The sequence below is a fragment of the Acomys minous genome, assembly GCF_964271855.1.
Source record: "Acomys minous genome assembly, chromosome: 18".
NCBI classification, from domain to species: domain Eukaryota; kingdom Metazoa; phylum Chordata; class Mammalia; order Rodentia; family Muridae; genus Acomys; species Acomys minous.
In genome coordinates, this window is record NC_140501.1 from 67,937,879 (window position 1) to 67,963,283 (window position 25,405).

The 25,405-nt window shown below is 48.1% G+C and overlaps 2 protein-coding genes across 2 annotated transcripts in view; one reads left to right on the top strand and one right to left on the bottom strand.

Moving 5' to 3' along the window:
* Positions 1 to 5,622: 5,622 nt before the first annotated feature.
* Positions 5,623 to 6,525, bottom strand: LOC311589417 (eosinophil cationic protein-like). Its single transcript, XM_084767798.1, has 2 exons — positions 6,439 to 6,525; positions 5,623 to 6,275 (listed from the first exon to the last, which is right to left on the bottom strand). Exon 2 carries the CDS (start codon positions 6,268 to 6,270, stop codon positions 5,791 to 5,793), a length of 480 nt encoding a protein of 159 aa, XP_084623924.1. The 5' UTR covers positions 6,271 to 6,275; positions 6,439 to 6,525; the 3' UTR covers positions 5,623 to 5,790.
* Positions 6,526 to 7,267: 742 nt separating this feature from the next.
* Positions 7,268 to 25,405, top strand: part of LOC311589056 (protein NYNRIN-like) — a 183,608-nt gene continuing 165,470 nt past the window's right edge. The window contains exon 1 of the mRNA XM_084767347.1: positions 7,268 to 7,341. The gene's annotated coding sequence lies outside the window, so the exon portion shown is untranslated. The remainder of the gene's footprint in view (positions 7,342 to 25,405) is intronic.

Sequence of the window (25,405 nt, forward strand, 5' to 3'; positions counted from 1 at the left end):
AGTTGTCCTACACACACACACACACACACACACACACACACACACACACACTCACGCTATGGAATGTGTGTACCCATTAACACAATAAGTGTAAACAAAACAAAACAAAACAAAACAGCAAACAAAAACACTGGAACAAACCACAGTAACAGCAAAAGCCAAATCCCCAAACTCTGAAACCTCATGAGCTACTGTCCAGATTCAGATCGTTAATAACACCTGCTTCCCAGGAAGCTGCTAACGCGGGAAAGCATGAGCCACCCTAACTACACCGAGCGAGGAGCCGACCAGGAGCAGCACGCCAACAGCTGTCTCAGAGACAAGACAGGTTGCCCGGATAAACACCAGAAGGACTGCTCTGTCTCCATTTCCTTCGGAATCTGCTGGCTACAGGCAGAGGAAAACATTAAAGTGCCAACCCACTGTCTTCTCAGACACGGCCTACTCAAGAAAGTTTAAAGACCCAGTTCCCGGTTTCTGTCTTTATAAAGGTTAAATGCAAAATCGTGGTCTTCATCATGGACATTTGACTAATACGTGTAATCATAATTGGTCCTCGCTCACTCCTCTGCCTCACTGCCGCTCCTGTGCTTCCTCACCCACTGCGGCTGGATCGCGTGTTTCCGACAGTTAGCAGGTCTTGTTATGCTAACATGAGCACCTGTCTCAAGGCACACATTCCGACAGTTAGCAGGTCTTGTTATGCTAACATGAGCACCTGTCTCAAGGCACACCTGCGTGTGTGCATGCACACACACACTCACACACAGAGATATGCAGAGATCTAGATGAGCATGAAAAGATGTTTATTGAGTAGAAAAGATCTGTTCAGCTAATTTGAATGGAGCCAGGGGCAGGTTTCATGAAAAAACTTCCGCTTTTCTATTCCATGTATTCTATTGCCCTATTTCCACCTTCCTTAAGATTTCTTCTTCCACCTTCCTTAAGATATCTTCTTCCCTTCTCATCTAATTTCATGATCCTCTCACGTGTACACACACACACACACACACACACACACACACATACACACACCCCATTTTAAAAATGGGCTAGAGAGGTGGCTCAGCAGTTAAGAGCACTGACTGCTCTTCCAGAGGACCTGGGCTTGGTTCCTAGCACCAGTGTGGTAGCTAAACCATCTGTAACTCCAGTTCCAAGGCTCCAACTCACTCTTCCGACCTCTGCTCACAACATGCACATATGAGGTGCATAGACATGCATGTTGGAAAAACACTCATTTACGTAAAATAAAAACAATAGAGCTAGAGAGGTAGCTCAGCTCTTAAGAGCACTGTCTGTTCTTCCAGAGGTCCTGAGTTCAATTTCCAGCAGCCACTTGGTGGCTCACAACCATCTATAATGAGATTTGGTGCTGTCTTCTGGTGTGCAGGCATACATGCAGGCAGAACACTGTATATGTAATAAATAAATAAATCTTAAAAAAAAAACCCGATATACTAAAACTCTTCAGTTTTGCATATGAGAGAAAGCATGGCATTTGTCTTTTGGAGTCTAGCTTAATACAATGCTTTCCACTTCTATCCCTTTCCCTGCAAATGTCATCATTTCCTTCTCCTTTACGATTGCATCAATTCTGTTGTGCGTGTTTTCACCCGAAGTCTTTATCCAACTCTGCTGACCGGCATCGGGCTGACTCCATTTCCTGGGTGTTGTGCATAGAGCAGCAGTAAGTGTCACACAACAAGTATCTCTGGAGTGTGTCCCTGGGGCACAGGCCCTGAATGGTGTAGCTATTGTGTTATAGAGAAGCCCTAGCTTCCCTTTTTTTCACTTTCCGCAGTGGCTACACAAGTTGGTGTTCCCAAAGGCAGTGAAGAGAGGTTCGCCTTTCCCTTCACCATTATCCCCAAATCCCTGACAGCATTTGTTTTTTAAAATTGTTTCTTCATGATAGGTATGCTGACTGTAAGAAGATAAATAACTTTGATGACATCCTTAGTTATTAGGGAAATCTAAGACAACTTTGAGGATCTCTGAGTTGGATCCCACCCGGTCTACATAGTGAGTTCCAGGACAGTCAGGACTACATGGAGAGACCCTGTTTCAAAAACAAAACAAAACAAAACAACAAACAAACAAAAACACCCAATTGCTTAAGAGTCCGTCTCACCCCAGGCACTATGGCTAGCACCAAGAAAACAGTGACATTTACAGGCAAGGATGCAGGGAAAGAGTAATCACTGCTGAACATATGCCCATCCATCGACAGATGGACAGATGGTGAATACGTGATACATATGCACAATGGAGGTCCGCTCAGGTGTAAAGAAGTGAATTAAAAAAAAATGGCTGGAACTGGAAAATATTTTAAGTGAAATCATCCAGGCTCAGTGAGACAAGTGTCATGTGCTCTCTCAGAGGTAGACCGTGGCTTTTAATTGTTATGTGTGCATATTTAGATGTTAGCAAATGTGAGTGGAGGACAAGGAATAGAAAAGGCTCCCCGCTTTCAGGAAGGAAGGGCTAGAAAGGGGTCCTAGGACTGTATCCTTGCAAAGTGTAGTTGTGAACAATGAGCCTCTGCAGAGCACGGGTTGTCTGTGGTGCTGGCTTTGCCTTCAGTCCAATTGAGAAGTCTTAGGTGACTACTCACAGGAGATGGCAAGCCCAGCCAAGGTTTCTCATAGCATGCAGCCTTCCCTGTTTGGCTCTGAGTCACCCTGCTTCCAGGGAGCAAAGGCTGTTAACGTTAAGACTGAAGCTCAGGGGCTGGAAAGGCTGGAAATGGCTGGGAGAAAGTGATCCTGGGAAGCAGGAGCAGGAAGAATGTTATGGCCCATAGGGATGCAGGAGCAGGAAGGATGCTATGGTGCACAGGGATGCAGGAGCAGGAAGGATGCCATGGCCCACAGGGATGCAGGAGCAGGAAAGATGCCATGGTGCACAGGGATGCAGGAGTAGGAAGGATGCATTGGTCCACAGGGATGCAGGAGTAGGAAGGATGCATTGGTCCACAGGGATGCAGGAGCAGGAAGGATGCCATGGTCCACAGAGATGCAGGAGCAGGAAGGATGCCATGGTCCACAGAGATGCAGGAGCAGGAAGGATGCATTGGCCCACAGGGATGCAGGAGCAGGAAGGATGCCATGGTGCACAGGGATGCAGGAGCAGGAAGGATGCATTGGCCCACAGGGATGCAGGAGCAGGAAGGATGCCGTGGCCCACAGGGTCTCAGGTATTCAGAGCTAGTCTCAAATTCATGATGTAGGTCTTGTACTCCTCTTGTCTCTACCTCCTAACACTGGGCCTATAGGATGCTCTGTTTATGCCGCACTGGGGACTGAACCTACGATTCTGTACACCTTAGGCAAGCACTACCCACTGAGACACATCCTCAGCCCCTGAGTGCCTGTTGTAATGCCATAGCAACATGCCTGTTCTGCTTGGATCCAAGTCTCCTTAGGCTTGGAGTATGAGTTCCTTATTGGGACCCACACTTCCAGTCATGCCCTCAAGAGTTACATTCTGTACAACAGCAGCGATGATCTTAGGTAGTATCAGTCTTTGGTTTGACATACTTCCTCCGTGCACTGCCAGGAAATCAGTCTTTCTTAACCTCCCTATCAGAGGTCAGAACCTCATAGATTCCTTTCATTTATACAAATGGTTCTGCCCAATGAAGGCCTGGGAACCCTGCCTGCAAACACACACACACACACACACACACACACACACACACACACACACACACACACACACCCCTTTGTGTTTAGTGTTCCTTCTGGCCCCTGCCACATTCTTTGGGAAGCTTGCCCTCTGAATTTTTTTTGTTTGTTTTTGTTTTTCGAGACAAGGTTTCTCTGTGTAGCCTTGGCTGTCCTGGACTCACTTTGTAGACCAGGCTGGCCTCGAATTCACAGCGATCCGCCTGCCTCTGCCTCCCGGGTGCTGGGATTACAGGTGTGAGCCACCACGTCCTGCTTTGCCCTCTGAATTTCTCTTTTTAAGTTCCTCCAGTAATTAAGAGGATTTAGCACATATTTAGGGCCCCACTCCTCTTGCGTTAGAATTGCTAGACTTAATTGGTGGTAAGTCTAACCACGACCTACAGGACTAGTAAAACAAATTTAAAACCTACACCAGATCTGAAAGATTCCTAAGCAGACAAAAGTTGTTTCTTAGTAGGCCTTAAAAGCAGACTTAGCCACCAAAAATTAAAAAGGAAAAAAACTTACAAACAGATCTCTGTGAGTTCAAAACCAGCCTGGTCTACATAGTACGTTCCAGCACAGCCAGGGCTACACAGTGAGACCCTCATACTGTACCCAGTTGTATCTGAAGTCAGTGAATTATGTCAACCCTTGTAGTTCCCCAAATTTAGCAATCGTGCATTAAGTGCAGATTCCACGCGCCAACCCCGGAACGGCTGATCTGCATCTCTAGAGGAGTGGCTTCCTGGCAGCCCTGTCCGTGGTCCACTGTGTAGTGGATGTAAACATTAAATGTTTGTTTTGGTTCACTTAGAAGTCCAATCACTTTGTTGGTGAAAAATAACTGAAAAATATCCTAGTACAGACTCTGACAGGAGATGTATACACACACACACACACACACACACACACACACACACACACACACACTAGACGGTTGGGGCTTTTTGGATCTTGGTGTTGTATGCCTGTTCAAACCTCCACTTGGAGATGCTTCTAAGGCTTCGAGGCCCTGGGCTCCGGCTGCTGTTCCAGGGTCCAGCAGCAACTTTGGTGGAATTGCTGGTCTGCTGACATCCTACAACTATTTCAGGGGAATTGCTCACAGGAACTGAATTCAAAAAGGTCTACTTCTCCTGTTTCCATAAATCTCCTTTTTCTCCTTTCTAGGGTAGGTGGGTTGGAAGGGAGGTACACACATTAAAGAACCCCAAATAAAGTAGCTTTGGACAAGGTAAAGCCTATACCACTGAAGGCAAGAAGGACTGACGGCCACTGCACAGTGCTGGGGAGAGGCCCAGAAAGCAACAGTCAAAGGGAAGCTGCAGATCCAGCCCGAAGCACAGAAGTACAGACCCCCAATGGCATCACACGCCTGCTCCATTCTGGGAGGGACACTGCCTGAAGACCCACACTGCCACATCAGCTGATGCTGCGCCCGCCCGTGTCTTTCAAGGGATGGCCCCTTCCCGTTTGCCACTGATTCCTGACTGCAGTTCTGTGCTCAGGAATCAGGGCAGGACCTCTCATCACTCGCCCCTTTTCTGTGTGGATTCCAGGTGCTTTGTCCTGGAATCTGTGCCTTCCGGTCCTGTGTTGAATGGTCTCATTAGTGGCCACTGAGGGCAGCTATGGAGTGGGTAAGGGGGGAGAGATAGCCCCACTGAGAGACCCCTCACTTCTGTCCCCTCTACCAGCCACTTCAGGGAAGATACTGTGTAAGCATCTTCTGCAGAGATGCCCATCTCTGCTCATACTGGAATTTGGTTCCAAGGAGTGGGTCCATGGCTCAGTTGGTAGAGTGCTTGCTATGCTAGCAGGTCTTGTTACGCTAACATGAGCACCTGTCTCAAGGCACACCTGTGTGTGTGCACGCGCACACACACTCACACACTCACACACACAAATTTAAAACCTACACCAGATCTGAAAGATTCCTAGAACTAGATGAGCATGCAAAAATGTTTATTGAGTAGAAAAGATCTGTTCAGCTAATTTGAAGGAAGCCAGGGGCAGGTTTCGTGAAGATAGGCGCTGATATGCAGTGCACATAGAGGAATTGGTTTTTCACCACTATGATCATGACATTAGCAGACAAGCGTAGGCACTGGAGCTACTAAAATATCCCATCCAAGTGAACCGGAACCACTGGGTAGGTGACGTTGTCCCGTGGAGTTCTGTTGTTACATGCAACTCTGTAGAACTTCATTCCTCCTGTCATTTGGTATCCACATTGGGTATAGTTTGTTGCTGGAGTTGTGAGGTTACAGTAAGTTATAGATACCCGAGTTGCACTATTATGACAATTTGTATGCCCGTTAATGCAGACAGTATTTGGATTGCCACACACATGAACAACACCAGCGAAACTTGTATGTAGGAAAGTATTTCTGTCCTTGCATCTTCCTGTATAACTGTTAACTACTCGCATTGCGGCATTGCATCGAGGGTAAGCCTTGTTATATAGATGCTGGATTGCAAACCACTGGGAAGGGGTTAAACCAGGTGGAATCTGGAATGAGGCAACCATTAGGACAAGTCCAAGCAGCAGCAGCATCAGGAGGCATAGTCGGGACTCAGGGCCCTTCAGAACCATGCTTCCTGTGAGAACAGAAGAGAAGTGATTACCCTTTATCTTGGCTCAGTTCTTCCTGTCTCTTCCTGAAGGCCCTCTGCTGTCACTGTGGGCTCACGGTTCCATTTCTCCCAGACACTGCCCCACCACTGCCCCTCCTGTCCCAGTCCTGGACAGCCAGTGTCTTACCCAGTCTGTGTTGTGGCTCCTGGGAGGTCGCAGTGCTGGTTGTCCTGCAATGATGGGCAGGCTCCACCTGAGTCCGTAGAAATAGAGCAGACCCTGTGGGTGGAGCTGGCAGAGCCACGTGGCTGGGAGTCTTCAACATGCGGAACCCACAGGTTGGTACATTGCCTGGTTGTGCAACCAGCCCTCTGTTTCTTCACTTGGCCAAGCAATGGTGCTGCTGGCTCTGAAAGGGAAAATTTTTAATTAGCATTAAAGCAACCAGAACAGCAGAGCTCTCTAACTCATAAGTGCAGGTCGACAGGTATGCTAGCCCAAGGTCCTAGATGGTAAGTCACAAAGAATGTGAAGATAGGAGACAAAGGCCTACTGAGTGTTCCAGGGACCGGCTGGCCATAAAAGATAGGGAGGATACACAAGGACAAATTCCTGAGAGAAACAGGTACCAGACATGGTCGAGTGAGTAATGAGCCAAGACCCCTCATCCGATCTTATGGTGTCTGCTTAATCCTCCCCTTGAGGCCCGCAAACAATGTTCCAGGTTTAAGTTTAACCAGAAGTGTCCTTAGCTCAGATAAACATCTACCTTCAGGTTCCAAGAAAGACAGGAACCAAAGACTGTACCCATGTGATTAAGTCTGAGCTTACCCCAGATCTGCCTATGCAATTTGCTGATGTTCAAATGTTTAAAACAACCAATCGTGTGTGGCCACGCCAAAACTTCCCACTCCCCCCGACCCTTGCCCATATAAACCCCTAACCCCTGGGCTTCTGGGTCGACCCCTCTGTCTCCTGCGTGAGATACGTGTCGACCCGGAGCTCCGCCAATAAACTGTCTCATGTGTTTACAGCAAGACAGTCGTTTGTGTGTCTTTGGGTGCGTGCCATCCCGAGACTTGAGTGAGGGTCTCCCTTTGGGGATCTTTCAGCTCCATTGTAAGAAATCTAATTCCAAGTCATTTTGTGCATGGCAATTTGAAACTCTGCTTTAAAACCTCTGTATTCTGTCCCTTGGCTGCAGATTTGGTGATTGTGTTTCTGTAATGGGACAGACCAAGGTTCCTAATATCCTGGCTAGGTATGTAGAGGAAACAGAGCCTTAGAAACTGAGATTCATAATTGATACTTAGATTTCTGTCTCTCACTTTAAAAATTATATGATGTTGGGTTATGGAGAGTTGGTTCAGTGGTTAAGAGCACTTGCTGCTCTTCCAGGGACAGAAGTTTGGTTCCAACACCTATGCTGGGCGGCTTTCACCTGCCTGTAATTCCACTTTCAGGAGATCTGACACCTTCTAACAGCGTCTGTTGACAGTCACATTCACATGTACACAGACACACAGCCATGTAAGTGAAAACAAATCTTAGGGACTGATGAGATGTCAGTGGCTAGAAGCACTTCCCATTCCTTCCCGTCCAGAGGGCTCCAGCTTGTTTGTCACCAAGAGGTCACAACTGCAGTTACCTGGCACATGGGCACACACACACACACACACACACACACACACACACACACATACACACCCCACATGAGTTACCAGCTTACAGGATACAATTTGGATATTCCAACAAATGGCTGTCTCAGACTGGAGAGGCTGAGAATCCCAGAGTCGCTCAGTCCACAAGGCTGGGTGTCTCAGTAGCTCCAGTCTGAGCTGGAGGCCTGGCACATTCCTGGAGAGATGCTAGCTGTCAGTCTACATTAGAAACAGGAAGAAATTGGTTCAGAGAGTGTCGGAGGAATGTTATAGCAACAGGTTAGAAGAATTTGTCAGTGAGGGTGAGGAGAAGCAGGCAAGAAGGAAGTTTGGTTTTTTTCTTCTTCCCTGTGCTTTTATCTGGATTTCAAGCCAAAGGTGTCACCAACGTGGGCCTGTCTGCTTCAAATAACCTGGTCAAGAAAGTCAGTTCTGGGAATGCCCAGCGGCACTCAAGCTCCACTCCCGCTCTGGTCCTGCATGCCTGTACTCTGTCTTAGAATCTTTCCGCCCTACCTTCTTCTGCTTACAAATCCTTCAGCATCCAGCCTGGCACAGCAGGAGAGCCAGGCCACTCGGTCTCCCGGGAGTTCTTGCTCTGGCCGGCAGGGGGCGTTCCGTCACCTTGTTCCAGCCGGCAGCGAATTCAGAATTCTGCCCTAGTTCCTTAACACAGGTGTAGGGTTTTTGGTAATTGCTAGAGGTCCGGAAGGTAATAGGTGAATTTAAAAAAAAAATTGCGACGCATAAACATGGTCTAGCTTCCAAAGAACAGATTTCTGAGCCCATTACAGCCATGATGCGTCCAGATGCTTTAGTATTGAACTTGCTCCCTTCAGATTTACACTGCTGTACTGAACAGTGGCGAAGGAGGAGAGGGTTGCGATAATTGCTGGTGTGACAAGCTTCACAGTTTGGCTACACCAGAAAAGTCTTTTCTGGAATCTAGTCTAGCCACGATCCTCCCGGGAATGAATTTCTTATAGCCACAGTGGGGCAGTCGGTAAGTGGCACGGAATACTTTTATTCTTTCTTCCTGTTGGGACACAGTACTGTCCAAATAGGCTGCGCGGGATCAAGAAGTGATACCCACTTTAGAATACTGACCGTAGGCTGCCGCTTCAGTTTTAGCTATGCCTTCTCCCTCTGCTGAAGCAGCTTGCTTATTTTTCTATTTTGATATAAGCCAGGGTACCGCCACTACTCATTTAGCGTTCTAGTCTCTACCATAGATAGGAGAAGTAATTACCCTACAGTAGGGAAGCCCTTCTGAACCGTGATTGGTGGAGGGTGTTAGTTTGCCCAGCTTCCTTAGTGATGCGCCTCTGCGGTCTTCAGTCTCCTTCTAGGCCCTCAGAGCTGTCCGGCGACCTGCGCTGTGTTTATAGCTCACGGTTGCCTTTTATCTTCGCCAGATTTATCCTCGTGTCATCTACAGATGCAGCCCCCACATGGGAGTCCCAATCTTTTGGTGCCAAAGATAAGGTGACCCTTTCCCTTGGTATCCTTACTTATTTTGATGAGGGGAGCTGGGTTTACTAGGCTACCTGACAGTGGCAAGAGAAAAGACCTTTTCTTCTTAGTGAAACAACAACAACAACACAACAACAACAACAACAACAACAACAACAACAACAACACAACAACTCAGATCCAGTTTAGGAAGTATCCACTCATTGGTTCTCTCACTTTAAGGTAGCCCAGGATGGCCTGGAAGTCACTGTGTGACCAAGGAGAGCTGGGAGTGGCCTTGAACCTCAGGGTCGTCTGCCTCTACCTCCTAAATCTTGGGGTTACAGGTGTGGACCTTCATAGCCTGTTTTGTGTGATGCTGGGGATTGTGCACACTAAGCAAGGACCAATGGAGGCACATTCCTAGCCCTCCACTCCCCATCTTATGATCCATAGTGATACCCACACTGATACCATCGTTAGCGCTTGTGGTTATTAGACAGCATCCTCATTCAAGTTGTTGTTGGTGGTTTGCTTGTTTGTTTGTTTTTTGAGACAGGGCCTCTTTGTGCAGCCTTGGCTGTCCTGACTTGCTTTTGTAGACCAAGCTGGCCTTGAACTCACAGCAATCTGCCTGCCTCTGCCTCCCAAGTGCTGGCATTAAAGGCGTGCGCCAACACCGCCCCGCTCTTGGCTTCTTCTTTTTAATCATTACAATGTACTCCATCAATATTACTTGAGGCAAGGTGGGGAGGGGGGGAGTGTGGGAGGGGGCGGGCAGACTTCCCTAAAATGTATACACACTGCAGTTTTAGTAGAAAGCGCCCGTGTCCTGCGTTGTACAGCTTTCCCCATCGTGAACACACCCCTCCAGAGCGGGGCGTTTATTAGAACTGAGACGCTTTCTTTGTTGCTGTCACCATCTGCGGCAGGGCTCATTCTTCCCGTCACCAGTGATTTGGGTGGATGCGAGATGCCGTTCATTATCCTGTCGTTTGGAATCATCTCGTGGCTTTAGAGATCCTCCGTGGTGTTACCTCACTTCTTCCCCACACACTAGCCGACAACCGCCATGCGTTTAACAGTGTCTTAGCGTGGCCCTCTCCCGGGATGTCATAGTCAGGCAGAAGTTCACTTTTTCAGACTCTGGCTTTTTCCACTCCGTGATGTGCTCTTCAGTTTTCCCTGTTTCTTCCATAACACGGCGGCTCATTTCACTTTATGCTGACGTGTCACAGTTAATTTCTTAAGGCTGTCATGCCGGGTTCGCCTTTAATCCAGCACTCGGGAGACAGAAGCAGGAGGATCGCTATGAGTTCGAGGCCAGCCTGGTCTACAAAGAAAGACCAAGGACAGTCAAGGCTACACAGAGAAACCTTGGCTTCAAAAACCAAAAACCAAAAACCAAAAAAAAAAAAAAAAAAAAAAAGGCTGTCTTGATTTCTTTGAAATGAAACAGCTTGTGATGGCTAATCTTGATTGTCAATTTAATAGGATTGAAGATACCTCAGAGATTAGTGAAAAATGTTTCAGGACATCTCTAGAGCCTCTGGGACCTACTGAGTGGATTAATCCCTTGACAGATTCGTAGTCTGGTGGTGAAAGCACACCTCGTTGGAGGAGTAGGTTACTGAAAATGTGTCCTTGGGGATTAGTCCCCCTCCCCCGGGGGGAAGAGGGGCTGCTTCCGGTGTGCTCTGCTTCCTGTAATCAATCATGAGGTCATCGCCATGCCACCTACCTGCTCTCAGCACCGTCTTCTGCTGATTGTGGGCCCAGAACCAACAGAGACAAAGAGTGGGAACAGAATCTCCGAAATCGTGGGCAAAATAATTCTCCCTCCTTCCAGCTGTTTGCTTGGGTCCTTTGGTCACCTACGTTCACTGCAGCAGGGACTTACGTGAAGACCTCCACGCAGACACAGCACGCAGGCATGCTTCCCACTTGCTTGAGCTAACACCAGAGAATGCTGCGGCTTGATCACAGGGTGAGCTGTACCTGGGTTTGTAGGATACCTGTATTTTGTTTTTGTGGCAGGGTCTTGCTATGCGGGTCAGTCTGGTCAGGAACGCGTCCTCCTGCCCCTGTTTTCCAAGGGCTGGGATTACACGCAGAATTTTAAATTCTCATTAACGTATAGTAATGGTACGTGCCAATGGCTACTGTGTGCTATTGTAATCACGTGAGAACCACATGCGCTGATGCCAGTGGGAAGGTAGCGGTTTCCTCTGCTGGTTTGGGCCCTTTAAGCCTCTCACTTCTAGTCCATCATAGATTAATGTGCGCTACAGTCACAAACCTCCTGAGGTCAGCTGACACTTGCCTGGACTAGATGACAGTGGCCTTTCAAGCGACTTTGCTAACTTTCTTTCTTTCTTTCTTTCTTTCTTTTTTTTTTTTTTAATAAAATGGTTTCATTACATGGATCTTTTAATGCTAACTTCAGAGTGTCTTATATATTTGGAAAGACATCTGAAATTAATAGTAAAAAAAAAAACCCAACAGAATTTAAAAGGAGACATCCAACACGAACAAGAAGTGGGGTGCCGAGAAGCCATATAGTCTTTAGTTGACAATCTTAGTGCTGGGGGTGGGTTGACACCTTATGAGTTGTTGGCCAAAGATGTCCCAGATGCCCCTCAAACAGTAAAGGCTGGCGCTGCTGCTACTGGCTGCATTCCAGAACTAGGTTGTAGGACCTTATTATTGAAGATGCCACATACTTTGGCTATAGGATGTGAAGGGAAAAAAAATGGCACTGAGCTAGGAGCTCCTTCCTTCCTGACTGATATTCATAGTGACAGAGATGCTAGCTCTGCAGGCTGCTTGAGGAGAATTGTTGCCAACAGTCCTACTTGGCTGTGGACCCTGCGCACTACACTATCAACGTGTCAGGTAAGACATGTCAGCTGGTACAACAGTGGCACGGACTGTTATAGAAACAACCAATAACTTTAGAATTGGGTTTAAGGTCCACCACACAGGAAAGAATTAATATCTGGTACTCCAAACCATAGGGAAACCTCTGGCTAGGAGGCTCACAGGGACCCACTAAGTGAACAACTGTGATTGTCTTTTTCAATGGATGTGATCTGCTTGTCAAGTTACCTTCTAAGCATTTGTGTTTATTATGCACGTAGATCATTGCTGCTGCCTGCCTTAACTTATAATGGATGGTGGCTGCTGTTGGAATGACTCAGAAACAAAGTGACTGCTGCTGAGGTAGCATGGTTGCCCAGTAATTTTAAAAGGCTTATAGGTATCTCCCCCTTTCCAAGGCTCAGGAAACATTATGGAGGGAGAGGCGGACAGAATGTAAGAGCCGGAGGTGGGGGGTGGAGTATTATATGAGTCTTTTCCCCCACCCCCACCCCCGACATAACAAGGGTGCTGGGGTTACAGGCCCACCCAGTGTTTATGAAGGTGCTGGAGATCCAGACAGAGCTATTCACAGTTGTATGGCAAAGGCTTTCATCACTGAGCCACCCTCAGCCCCTTGTTAGTGGAGTTTTAGGGCCAAAGATCTGCCTTTCGGAGTCCCACCACTTGTCCCTGATGAGCCAATTAAAGTGGTAAGTACTGATGAAAAAAGAGAAAAAGATTTGGGCAGTGTGGCACAGAGGGTCCTATGACCTCAGGACTGTCTTCTGGGCATGAAGGTGAGCTTTAGGATTACACTAAGAAAGAATCTGAGGAGGGGACAAAAAATATAAATAATCAAACATTTCTGGTCCTTCCAGGTGGCCCTAAGAAGCTGCTTAGGCCATTATCACTTTGGTTCCCACAAGATGACTATCCGGCTTCGGGGTGCAGCTTCTCCATTGCGGGCCACAGCCCTTGTTCCGAGTGGAGGCAAGGCTGCTCCGGGGTGGCTGCTGACTGGAGAGCATGGCTTCTGCCTCGAAGGGGAAGGAGATCAGTTTGCTATTTCGCTTTGTAGACAGGCACTATAGCAATGCCTGCGTGCAGAGCAGAGCAGTGACCCAGAGAAACAGGAAGTATGAAACGAGGCGAGACAACACCAGGCTCTCAGTTCTGCTTTGAGTTACCCCGCAAGCCTAGACAAGAGAGTTTCCTAGTTTCTCTTTATGCAGCAGGTGTCCTGTGTTGTCTGTGCAAAGGAGTCATGCGAATCACTGATTCCGAAGAGTTCTCCTCTTCCTCTGCTGTGGATGTTACAGGCAGAACACAGGGGGCCCTAAAAGTCACTTCACTGCTCCCCTTCTCCTTTGCCCCATGATTCAGATGTCAACATGCTTGGCTGTGTATGAGCTTTTATGTACAGACTCAAAATGCAGAAAGTAGGATAGTTCTACTTTTAAGTAGGATTTGATATCGTTCCTGGAACTTGCTATATAGAGCAAACTCAAAGAGACCACCTGCCTCCGCCTCCCCAGTGCTGGGATTAATGGTGTGCACCACCACATCTGGCCTTGATATCGTCTTTATTTTATGTGCATTAGCATGAGAGTGTCAGAGCCATTGGATCTAGAGTTACAGACAGTTGTGAGCTGCCATGGGGTACTGGGACTTGAACTCTGGCCCTCTGGAAGAACAGCCAGTGCTCTTAACCGCTGAGCCAGCTCTCCAGCCCCTGGCCTTGGTATCTTAAAATGTCTATTTCTTATATTTTTTTTCCCCACTGGATACTTTTTAATACCTTATATTGACACGTGAAAATAAGTGCCTGGTCCATTCTGCTTAGCTGACCTGGGTTAAACATCCAACATTACTTTCTGGCATGAGCTCTGACAAGTTGTTCGGCCTTTCTGAGTCTGCTCATCTGTACAGCAACATTCCACGCACCCATCTCAGTGTTGCTGTGAGGAGTAAATGGAACACCGAGACGCTGTGTAAGAGATAACTCTTCTGTTCTGCGGGACTTACCCCCCCACTCCCCACCCCCCCACCCCCCGCCCCAAACCAGTCAGGCAAGTTCTCCAGTCTTCGCTTCCTTCACATCTTTGGCTTTCTGCTATTTCACACTGTCATAGTTCCTCCCAGGTTTCTTACGATAATTGCATCTCACATAATCTCCCTGCTCTCGGGGTTAACCCACACTTAATCCAATTTCTCCCTTGTTGACGGAGTGATTATTTTTTAAAATTAAAAAAAAAAATCTGACCCTGTAATTAAAAGCCTTTAATGCTCAGATTAAACTCAAGCTTTCCCCTTCTTCTTGATCTGGTCTTTCCGACTCCTCTGGACAGTTACCTGAGTTACCTGCTCGTGTCATGTGGTCCTGGGGCCTCCCAGGGCTCGGCAGCTGTGCCTGCTCTCCCTGACGGGACACTGGAAAGTGCGCTGCTGCCACATCTGCTTGGAAAGTTCTTCCTCTCGTTTTATTAATTTAACACCCACTCTTCTTTTAGGTTTCCCCTCAGCTTGCTTTTAATTCCAATATGTCGAAGCACTCCTTGGAATGTTAGTGCAATGTCAGGTCACCTGATGCCTTGCTTCCTGATTTGATCCTCGCTGGACTTTGTTTTTTTTGTTTGTTTGTTTGTTTTTAAGATTTATTTATTTATTTATTTATTAGTTATACAGTATTCTGCCTGCATATGTGCCTGCAGGTCAGAAGAGGGCACCAGATCTCATTATAGATGGTTGTGAGCCACCATGTAGTTGCTGGGAATTGAACTCAGGACCTTTGGAAGAACAGACAATGCTCTTAACCTCTGAGCCATCTCTCCAGCCCCTCGCTGGACTTTGAAGTCCCTGAATGAAGGTGTTCTCTCACTCTTGAACACCCAGCATCTAACTGGGTCAGCACTCAAGGCTAAGGAGGTACTGCTGGTGAGGTGCTCATTACCACCCAATACCAGACTTGAACTTGGGTACTTAGTTTTCTGTCCCCAGGGGAAAACATTTGTCTCTGTGACATTTTGTCTTTTTCTTAATGGATGTTATCTAATGCTTCAGCCTCATAGGAACTCTTCAGAGCACATTCACGCTATTTGTTGTATCGACTGTGTGAACTCTTGCCCCTCCAGCAGCTGTCAGGCCCCAGGATAGGGTGGGACCGTGGAGGTCCATCCCCTCCTCATGATGGAATGTTGACTGGCTTTTGTAAAGATAATCCTACCTGGTGCCAGTTGATGTATACAGCAGCTATGTTCTATCTAGACTTCAGCTTTTCTCCCCATCCACCAGCTTATATATTCAACTCTTCCGAGACCTTTTCTGAGTCTTGGATGGTGGAGGTTGATACAGATGACCCAAGCACAGCTGAGAACTCAGAGTTATTTATACTTGGCACTTGGACCAGTTGTGAATCTCTGTATTAACCACTACCCACTGGGTGTGTGGGGGTGGGGGTAGGAGCTTCTCTCACTGAGGTTGTGGGCATACCTTGGTCTACCGAGGAGGAAGAGGAGGAGGAAGCCTCAGATATAGCCATAGCACTTGCATCCTGGTCCTGGGGAAGTCACAGTGAGATGTGGTCCCTGGGGAGACAATGGTGACAACTGTTTTAAACCCTGGCTCGGAATGAGTGAGTCCAGAAGTGTTGGGTTCTTAAGCCACTGTTTCTAAGCCTGGGTCAGGCTGCATTCGGTTCACCAGGGACATCTGGACTGGGCGAAGACCTCATCAGCTGCGCTTGAGAGCCCTGCGCAGAGGCCACAGAGATGCATCCCCACTCCCCTATCTCTTTCCTTAGGCTTCTTTTCAATTCCCACGGACTCTCAACCACACACAAAGATTGGAATTAATCTTATCCTGATAACCTAAAGAAAAATAAAGACAGGGCATGGTGGCACACACCTCTAATCCCAGTACTCAGGAGGTAGAGGTTGATGGAACTCTGTGAGTTCTAGGCCAGCCAGGGTTACACAGTGAGACCCTGTCTTTTTTTCCCCCCCCCAGTATTTGACTATATTTGACTATAATACTGGCCAATACAAGATGGATGATGGAGGCTCATAGAAGGACCTACTCTCAGAGGCTCTTCAAGGAAGCTTAGGCGACATGCAAATGAACTGTTTGCTCAAAATCCCCCTGACCATCAGACCAACGTATAGCCTCACCCAGATCAGGAACTAAGTACTTGGGGTTACAGTACCCCAACAAGGAGCCACAGGTATGGCGACAGTGGGCCTTCTTGTATCAGTAAGACGTGTATTAAGAAACCTTCAACTGTGCTAAAATCCACTGAGGGAGAAGAGGTGAAGATCCTGTCCCTTGTCAAAAAGCTAGTTGAGGCCTTCAGGACATTTACTGACATGGATCCCTCGCTCCCTGAGGGCGAACTCTTCTGAGGCAGCAGACCCCATAGACACGGCCTGAGACGGATCTATTTGTGTTCAACAACTGCCATCTGGAGGACGGCCAGCCTGACCAGAGGCAGGCAGATGAAGGGGTCAGAGCCGGGATACAATGGCCACTTACAGGACTGAGGGCGCCTGAGGAGTAGGTTGGCTACTACAACTGCTGACTTGCAAATATGTGCCGGGGAAGCTAGGGCCCTCGGGAAGTAGAGGGTAAGAAAACCAATCTGCTTAGAGATACTAAAACCTTGCCTCCATTTTCAGAAATCTTTCCTCTCCATCCAGAAGCACAATGGGAGCTATGACACTCCGGAAGCCTTGTTTGCTTGTTTCTACTTGTTACCCCGGCCTGGAATTTACTTTGTAGACCAGGCTGGCCTTGAACTCAGGGATCTACCTGCCTCTGCCTCCTGAGTGCTGGGATTAAAGGCATGTGTGCAGTGAGGAACAGGTGTTCTCGATGCCTTGTGTGTTGCTGGGAAGAGACTTACTGAGCTGCCCATGTATAATAATCTTAAAAAGATGCTACTTCTGGTGTTGGGGATTTAGCTCAGTGGTAGAGCGCTTGCCTGGCAAGTGCAAGGTCCTGGGTTCGCTCCTCAGCTCTGGGGGGAAAAAAGATGTCACCACTTACTTCCCTTTAAGCCTTTCAGACACAGGACGAGAGGGCCATCGATCTACTTCCCCTTATAGTTAGCTATAGTTAGTTATAGTTAGTACAGCTGATGCTTTACTAGGACAGGGGAAATCACTACCTCCCCAGTAGTCTCCTATACCTATACCATTGAAAGAGACCCCAGATTCCTTAGCAAAAGCTACAACTGACTGACATACAATGACAGTGTCTTTGGTAGTAATTGCTTTTCAAAACACAGGGGCATTCATTACCTATGCAGCCCTAGGAGGAGTCTGCTCGATGCTCAAAGGGAGTTGCTGGTTTTGGGTCAACATGTGAGGACAAGGTGAAAATGGTCTAAGAATAATATTTAACAACTAGTCTCATCTCCAGTCGCCAGCTACACAACAACAGCTCTTTGCGGGTAATACATCATCAAGGCTTTTCTGAGTCTTGCCCTGTGTGGGGCTGTTGGTGAAATGATGTGACTCTTGCTTGGATCTCGGTTTTTAAGCCTCCTGGTAGAATTTATGTCTTGGGGACTACATCAATTTCAGATTGAACTTTGGTGTTAGTGTCCCAGCCAGTTCCCAACACAGGCGATCCAGATCTTCCTCAACAGACAGTAGGCAGAGGGGGAGGAGAGTTTGCGGTCCTTTGAATGAAAGTAGTCATGGAAGCCCATTTATCATCCTTCCGCTCCCTTGAATGATTTCTGGCATCACGGATCTCAGGAAGCAGTTGAGGGGGGAGACTAGGGAGGAGGCTGAAGCCTAGAAGAGCTTATCCAAAGCTTTACAAAGCAGTGCATGGAAAAACAAAATAAAACAACTTGGCAAAAAGGAAACCTGGAAACTCTCCATTTTGGCTGAAACTGGTGCACACATCTGGTGCAGATGCAGAGGCCCCCTAGAGCGTATCTCACAGCTCATCACAGTGAACACACTCTCGGGTGGAGGCTGGTGATAGCTCATCACAGTAGACACACTCTCGGGTGGAGGCTGGTGATAGCTCATCACAGTAGACACACCGTCGGGTGGAGGTTGGTGTCCTAATGGGACACGGGATGCATGAAGCTATATTTAGAATGCCTGGAAAGCTCACCTTGTGCACACGAACCTGCAGAAACCCTGTGCTGTGCATCGTTTAGGTCCTAATCCCGAGCTTTGCCTCTCGGTGAAGAGAGCCCGTCCCTGTGAAACGGGTCCCCTGGACTTTGCATCCTCTGCCAATAGAATCTGTCCTTCTGCTTGTCACAGACACGTCCTCCAGGCCCAAGCCCCGACTGAGCTCTATCCACCAGCAAAGAGATTTGTACTGCAAAGGTCGCAGGTGCTTTCGTACTGTTAGGGAGTTTCTATGCAGCGCTGCTTACAGCTTGGTAGCTGTCACATGGAAGCCTTTCCCCAAAGCTTTACTATGCTTAAATGTGTACAAAGAATAAACCACAAAGTCAGACTCTGCAAGTCTCGCCCCAGTGTGCTTCAGGAATGGTACTGACTCCGGTGCGAGGCTTGTGCGGTCCCGGACAGTGAAGCCCCGTTCTTCCGGCTGCGGCGCCGTGAGATACTCTCTCTTTGCTTTCTCCCTGGAACTGTCATTTCTTACTAAACTGTCGTGATTCTCCCGCAACCATATGTCCTCACTGAATTATTAGTTTGGGGAAACAAGAAGCTGGAACCTCTCAGTGAGAAGGAATGCCTACCCGGAAAGATCACAGCCAAGACATGCCTGAGAAGGAAAGCGTCAGTGCAAATGCTTCTGTTGGGTTTGGATTTTTTGAGGCGGGGGTCTCTCCTGTAGCCCAGGCTGGCCTTGAAACTACTATGTCTCAGAGGATGACTTGAACTTTTGGTCCCCTGACTTTACCTCCCAAATACTGTGATTGCAGGCATGTGCACCAAGCCCACTTCCGGTGGTGCTGAGACTTGAACCCAGGGCCTGTGCTCGCTAGGCTAACGATCTGCCAGCTGGTTTACATCTCCAGTTTAATCCTGTTCAAGATGCAGGTTAATTGGTGAGGGCAGGGCAGTGACGCATTTTACCAGCTGCTTTGCTGAAGTAAGAATGAAACCCGTTCCCTCCTTTCTCTAATTTCCCTTCTCATGGCAGGACACGGGGCTAACCCAGCACGATCTACACAGAGTCTGTGTGACTGTGGGAGCTATCATTTTCACCTCCTGTCTAAATAGTCAGTGTTTTCCCAGGACGGTGGCACGTTCCTTTAATCCCAGCACTCAGGAGGCAGGACAGGAGATCTCTGCGTTCCAGCCCAGCCTGGTCTACACACTGAGACCCTGTCTCAAACAAACAGGACTGAACAACAACAACAGCAACAAAGTGTTAACACTTGTATGTCATCTGCACTTCTGACTGTCTCTTTTGTTTTAATTTGCTGTGACCCTCTGCTAGGCAAAACTGCCCAGTTCGTCTTTACAGGCATCAGGACCACCTCACTCACTTTGTACTAGACTTCTCTGTGTTCACTCTCAGGCCTTTGAGTTTGAATGTGTTGAAATGTGTCTGTATATGAAAACTTGATCTGGGTCCTCGATCCAAGTGGGGCATGATGGCAGTGCCTATAATCACAATGCTTGGGAGGTCTCAGGGTCAGGAGTTCAAGGTTATCTTAATGTATGTATGTATGTATGTATATAATCTTGCAAAAAAGTTTCAAGTTTATATGCATATTGTAATTTCTAAAGTTTTTATTTTATTGAGACAATTGAGGCAGAAACCAAATTGTAGACACAATATTCTCCTACACACAACACCCAACATTACTACTATGCATCATATTTCATACAGAAAAGTCAGTTAGTCCCTTACTTAGCCATGACCTCTAGCCATCAAAATCAGGAAATTCAAGAAGGAAGATGGTAGCAGATAGATGGGACCATCTATTACAATCGCCACGGAGTAGGCAGGAAAGCTGCTTTCAGGTAAGTGGTTGATGCCTCAGCATTTCAAGTTGTAATAGCGAAGTAATATGGCGAAATTTGCAAAGCAGAAGAGAAAGTCCAGAGCCCATTTAAGTGGACTGGCTCAATGTGGGGGAACTCTCTCCTCTTAGAAAGGGGAAGCCCCAAGACTGTTGGGAGCCATAGTTTAAGATAGGCTGAAAATCTGCACTGAACTTTCAGTAACAAGCATTTTACATGGTAGAGAAGCAGACAGGAAACAGAGGGGTGGGGTGGCAGTACAGAAGAAGGAGAGATGCTTGGAAAGCTCCTCTGTCCAGCATGTACTGGAGCTCTTGTGGGAAACCATTTTAAAAGAACCCCTGTTGAGGGGCTGGAGAGATGGCTCAGCAGCACGGTCTGCTCATCCAAAGGTTCTGAGTTCAATTCCCAGCAACCATATGGCGACTCATAACAATTCAAATCAGAATCTAATGCTCTCTTCTTTCATGCAGGCATACATGCAATAGTGTGCTTATAAAATAAATAAATCTTTCTCTTAAAAAAGACCCCTGTTGAATTGGGGATAGGTGTGACCCCAGCTTCTCCACACACAGGACTCCTGGGGAACTCTGAATCCTGACCAACAGAACACAAGGCTGTGAGGGAGATCCTTTAAGTCACAACTATACAGTAAGCAGTCACCTGAAGATCCGGTTGTAGCCTGAGTCTGAAGGGGAACTGTCTGCAGGGACTGACATGGGGCTGGGCCTGCATCTACAGGCTGACCTGTGACAGGACAGGACACGCCTCACACCGGACTGCATAGGGCTGGGCTTACCATATTCAGCAATGACCTCCAGACGCACTGTCCGGAGTGCGACCGTCCTCGGTGATTTGATTTCTCAAGAGACTGGGACAGGTAACTAGGAGCCTAGGAAGGAACTTCAGGAGCCTCCAGACTGAAGGCTACGCCTGTCCCAGGAATCGTTCACTCTCTGCCCCAAACTCAGCGCCCTGAACCCCATTCAGCACCCTCTACTCCACCAAGGCCTCTCTCCTTCTACACTTATCCATCCTCTGCTGACAGAGTCAGTGTCTCGGCACACCTCTACACAGCTCTGATCTCGTCCACTCGTCTCCTTTTCCTTAGCTTTTCCTTTTTCATTTTCCATCCTGAAGGACACAGCTGACTTGCTTTTCCCAGTGCCTGTGTTTCAATCCCCTGACAAGTGGGATCGTTCTGGGCTACCTAATTGCATTTTTTTTGTTGTTGTTGGTTTTTTTTTTTTTTTTTTTTTTTTTTGTTCTGCCTTTAGCCCAAACTGCCTTATTGCTCTTTCTCCTCCTGTTCTGCTCACATCTCTTTCCCTACTTCTTCCTCTGCCAACTCAACACTGGTCACCAGTGTTATCTGGTTCCTCCCCGACCCCTTCCACCCACATGAGTAAATAGTAAACTAACGCACACAGAATTATCAGGACTCCTCTGGGTGACATGCTGATGGCAAGCGCTCGAGGCCGCTAAACACGCCGTATCCACGATCAGGAAGCAGAGGATGCTGGTGGCTTTGCTTGTGTCCCTCCCTCTTATGCAATTCCAGCACCCCAGCCCATGGGATGGCACCACCCACGTGAGAAACGGGTCTCCTCGTCTCAACCGGGGACAGGCACTGCCTCACGGACACACCCTGCTCTGACCAGCACGGCTTGGCCCTGGAAACCTGGCTAGGATCATGATGGAATGAAGAAAGAGCAGACACGTGTACAGAAAAGCTGGGAACGAGTGGGAAGTGCCCTCTGATGGAGAGGCACCAGCAGCCACCTGGAAGCAAGGTGCATTTATCGTGCACAGCTGAACGAGGAGGCACAGTAGCCGATCTGGGTGGGAGGCCTCTATGGGGGAGCAGTCATCTGGGGGAGGAAACTGTGGTCAATAATGCAGAAACTGCATACTGAAGTCTTAGCTAAAGGTCAAAGGTTCCTCTGTTTCCGTGAGTCTGAGCCTCACGTTGTAACACACGTTCACTCAGTACTTCGTTTGCTCCCAGCAGTGCTCAGAGCTTTATAGAGGTTCTCGCTAAGTAGTTTTATCTCTTATTCACGTGTCTTCTTGCAATTCGCCTTCTGCGTTTTGTCTTGTCACTCCAGCATCTTCGGTGAAGCTCAGCGACAGAGGCTCGCCTAAGTGCGCATCAGAAAACAGACACACAAATAAGATTAAAAACAGCAACAACAACAAAAATCCCAAGCATCTTCCTTTAAAATAGGGCTTTGAGAGTGACCTTAGAAATTGTCTTTCTTCTGTTTATCTAGGAAGGCAGCACAGCATGGAGAGAGAGAGCTGAAGGGTGCAAGCTGAATGCTTGCAGAGGACGATGCTGAGACTCATGAGGACTCATGACTTGGCCACGTCCCTACAACACCCTCTGACCTCTGACTAAGGCACCCCGCAAGGCAGTTTGACTCTTCTGCTCATCTGAAATAACCAGGGACCTGTTGAGCTCTGCTTTCCCACCCCTTCATAAGGGATTAGAACAAACACAGGAATAGAAAGAAAGGGACACCTAACTAAAGCAGCGGCCACCTTCTTCTTTCTACGTGAGCGTGCACTGCAGCTGACAGTTTATTCTGACACAGTCACCTCCTGGGCTAGGAGATGAACCAAGTGCCCTTCCTGCCCGATGTACTTGCTCTTCCGAGCACGCTCCCTTTGATCAAGAGTAAAGTTTTGCCTTGTCCATAACTTTTGGTTAGAGAGGTGGGTCTCTTGTGCTGTGTCCTCAAACTTACTTTTTAACAGGATGGAGGGATTGAGGGAGACGGAAGCAGTAAGTCGCAGAGCAGTCAAGGACTGGCCTCTCTGGGGAAGTGAGAATTATCTTCAGGGAAAGGAAATGAGGGAAGGTGTCAGGACTCTAAAGCCCAAAGCAGGTCAGTAGGGTAAAACTGAAGTTAGTGGCGGATGACAGGATCCATGCTGGCCTGTCCTTCAAACTAGACAGGCTGACCTCCGTGTCCACGGACTTCTGCACAGATGCCGCAGGTGGCTGCCACCTTGACAGGGCCCTTCTCTTCCATTTGCGAGAAAAGAAGCACTCCTGTGTTCTTTGTCAATGCCCTAATAGTGAACTCAAGGACAGCAGGAGGCGGAAGGTGTGTAGTGGTAGAGGTGTGGTGACTGTCCTCAAAATCGAGCCTCCCCGATGGAAGTGACAAGTGAAACCTCTTGAAAGGAAGTGGTGGGCTTGAGGAAGTTGTCTTCCTAAGGGCAGCTCTCTGTCTCTCTGTGTCTGTGTCTGTGTCTGTCTCTCTCTCTCATTTGTGTTTTTCCTGCATTTACGTTTTCTGTGGAAACAAGAGAAGCACTTCCACATCTCCGAAAGGCTCCCTAGGAGATCTGAGTCTGAGTGAGGCAGGAGGAATTGAGGGGACTGTACACCCGATTACTCCCCATCTCTCCTCTCGCCCCTCCGCTCCTGCATGAACTACGAGAAAAGACAGGCCAAGCATCCAAGCCCTTGCTTGGCTGAGGTCATACAGGTGCACGGTCTGCTTCTCCAGGTGGTTGCCCTGACCGGGCTGCGAGCCGAACAGGTGCAGTCAATAGCCCAGTTTCCAGAACACACAGGGCCTTATCTCCTGGCAGCACCTCACAGACTACTGACTCTATCAGTAGTTTTCTTCAACCCCAGGGACGAGTCTCCTTCTCCGTATGGCTTTTCCCACCTGTATCAGCTCTAAGTCCCCCTAAGTGGATCAGATATCGCCCAGCATGCGGAGGAAAGGGATGTGACACTCTATGGGTTTTGTCTGTTTTGTTTTGTTTTTATTACAGCAGACCAAACTACCTTTCAGACTGGTAATTCCCAGGTCTTTTTCACTCACTTTAGGGAAATTTCACCTCTTTATGTCAACATTTCCCTCCAGAGCAGGTACCAGTGCCTCCCATCCAAAGCTAAGGGGCCACACATTTGCCCCAGCTCACCTCCTGGCATTTCTGTGAGAAAGAAACCATTGTTAAGAGAAAGCAGGGCGTGTGAGGGGTGCTAGCAGCTGGGAACCACCTTCTCTTTCTCTTGAGAAGCAATTGCATTCAGAATGTAAAACCCACTAAGGTTGAGGATTCTGTGCAACGGAGCTTTGGGGGCTGGAGCAGAATCCAGGGCAGCTCCTGCAGAGTGCAAGTAGAGCGAGGGAAGCAGGGGAAAGCTTAGAGCAAACACGGTCTGCAGAGGAGACTTCCATGGGAAAAAACCCACCCATATACCTAAAATAAACTTTAGTGACAAAGACAGGGGAATTTGCACAGAAGGTTAGGAGGCGAAGCGCTCTTGCACCGTACACCTAGAACATTATCAAACTCTACATGTGACTGGGACGCAGGTCAATGACAAAGACCAAGAGAAATTTAGTCCAGCGTGGGTATGACCCCCTCATAGAACAACCTCAGCATACAAAAGACAAACGTTGACCTCTGAACTCAAGCAACAAAACATCTTCCCACAGTGCACAAGAGAAGACTGGTGGCCAAGGCAGCCCCGTGGCAGCAGAAGCAGAAAGCAGCCTTCACTTAAAAAAAAAAAAAAGATTTATTTATTATGTATACGGTGTTCTGCCTGAATGAAATGCCTTCAGGCCAGAAAGGGGCACCAGATCTCACTGTAGATGGTTGTGAGCCATCATATGGTTGCTGGGAATTGAACTGAGGACCTTTCAAAGAGCAGGCAGTGCTCTTAAGCTCTGAGCCATTTCTCCAGCCCTCAGCCTTCACTTCTTAGCTTTGGGCACCCATGGCTTTTCACAGCACTAGGAGCCTCGTCCCTGGGGTTGAAGAAAACTACTGATAGTGTCAGTAGTCTGCGAGGTGCTGCCAGGAGATAAGGCCCTGTGTGTTCTGGAGACGGGGCTGTTGACTGCACCTGCTCGGCTCACAGGCCGGTCAGGGCAACCACCTGGAGAAGCAGACTGTGCACCTGTATGACCTCAGCCAAGGGCTTGGATGCTTGAGTCGTCTCTTCTCATAGTGCATGCAGGGGCAGAGGGGCGAGAGGCGAGGAGGGGAGTCTTATGAGATGGGAGTAATCAAGAGGCATGGTAATCTCTATGACTCTGAAGTAGGTTGCTCCTTTCAGGGCCACTGGGGTCCATCTCCTGGTCCCTCACCTGCCTACAAGTGTACACTCCCCTTGTCCCTCCTCCCTCGGACTCAGCAGGTCTCCTAGGCAGTTTTTGGAGATGCGGAAATGCTCCCTCT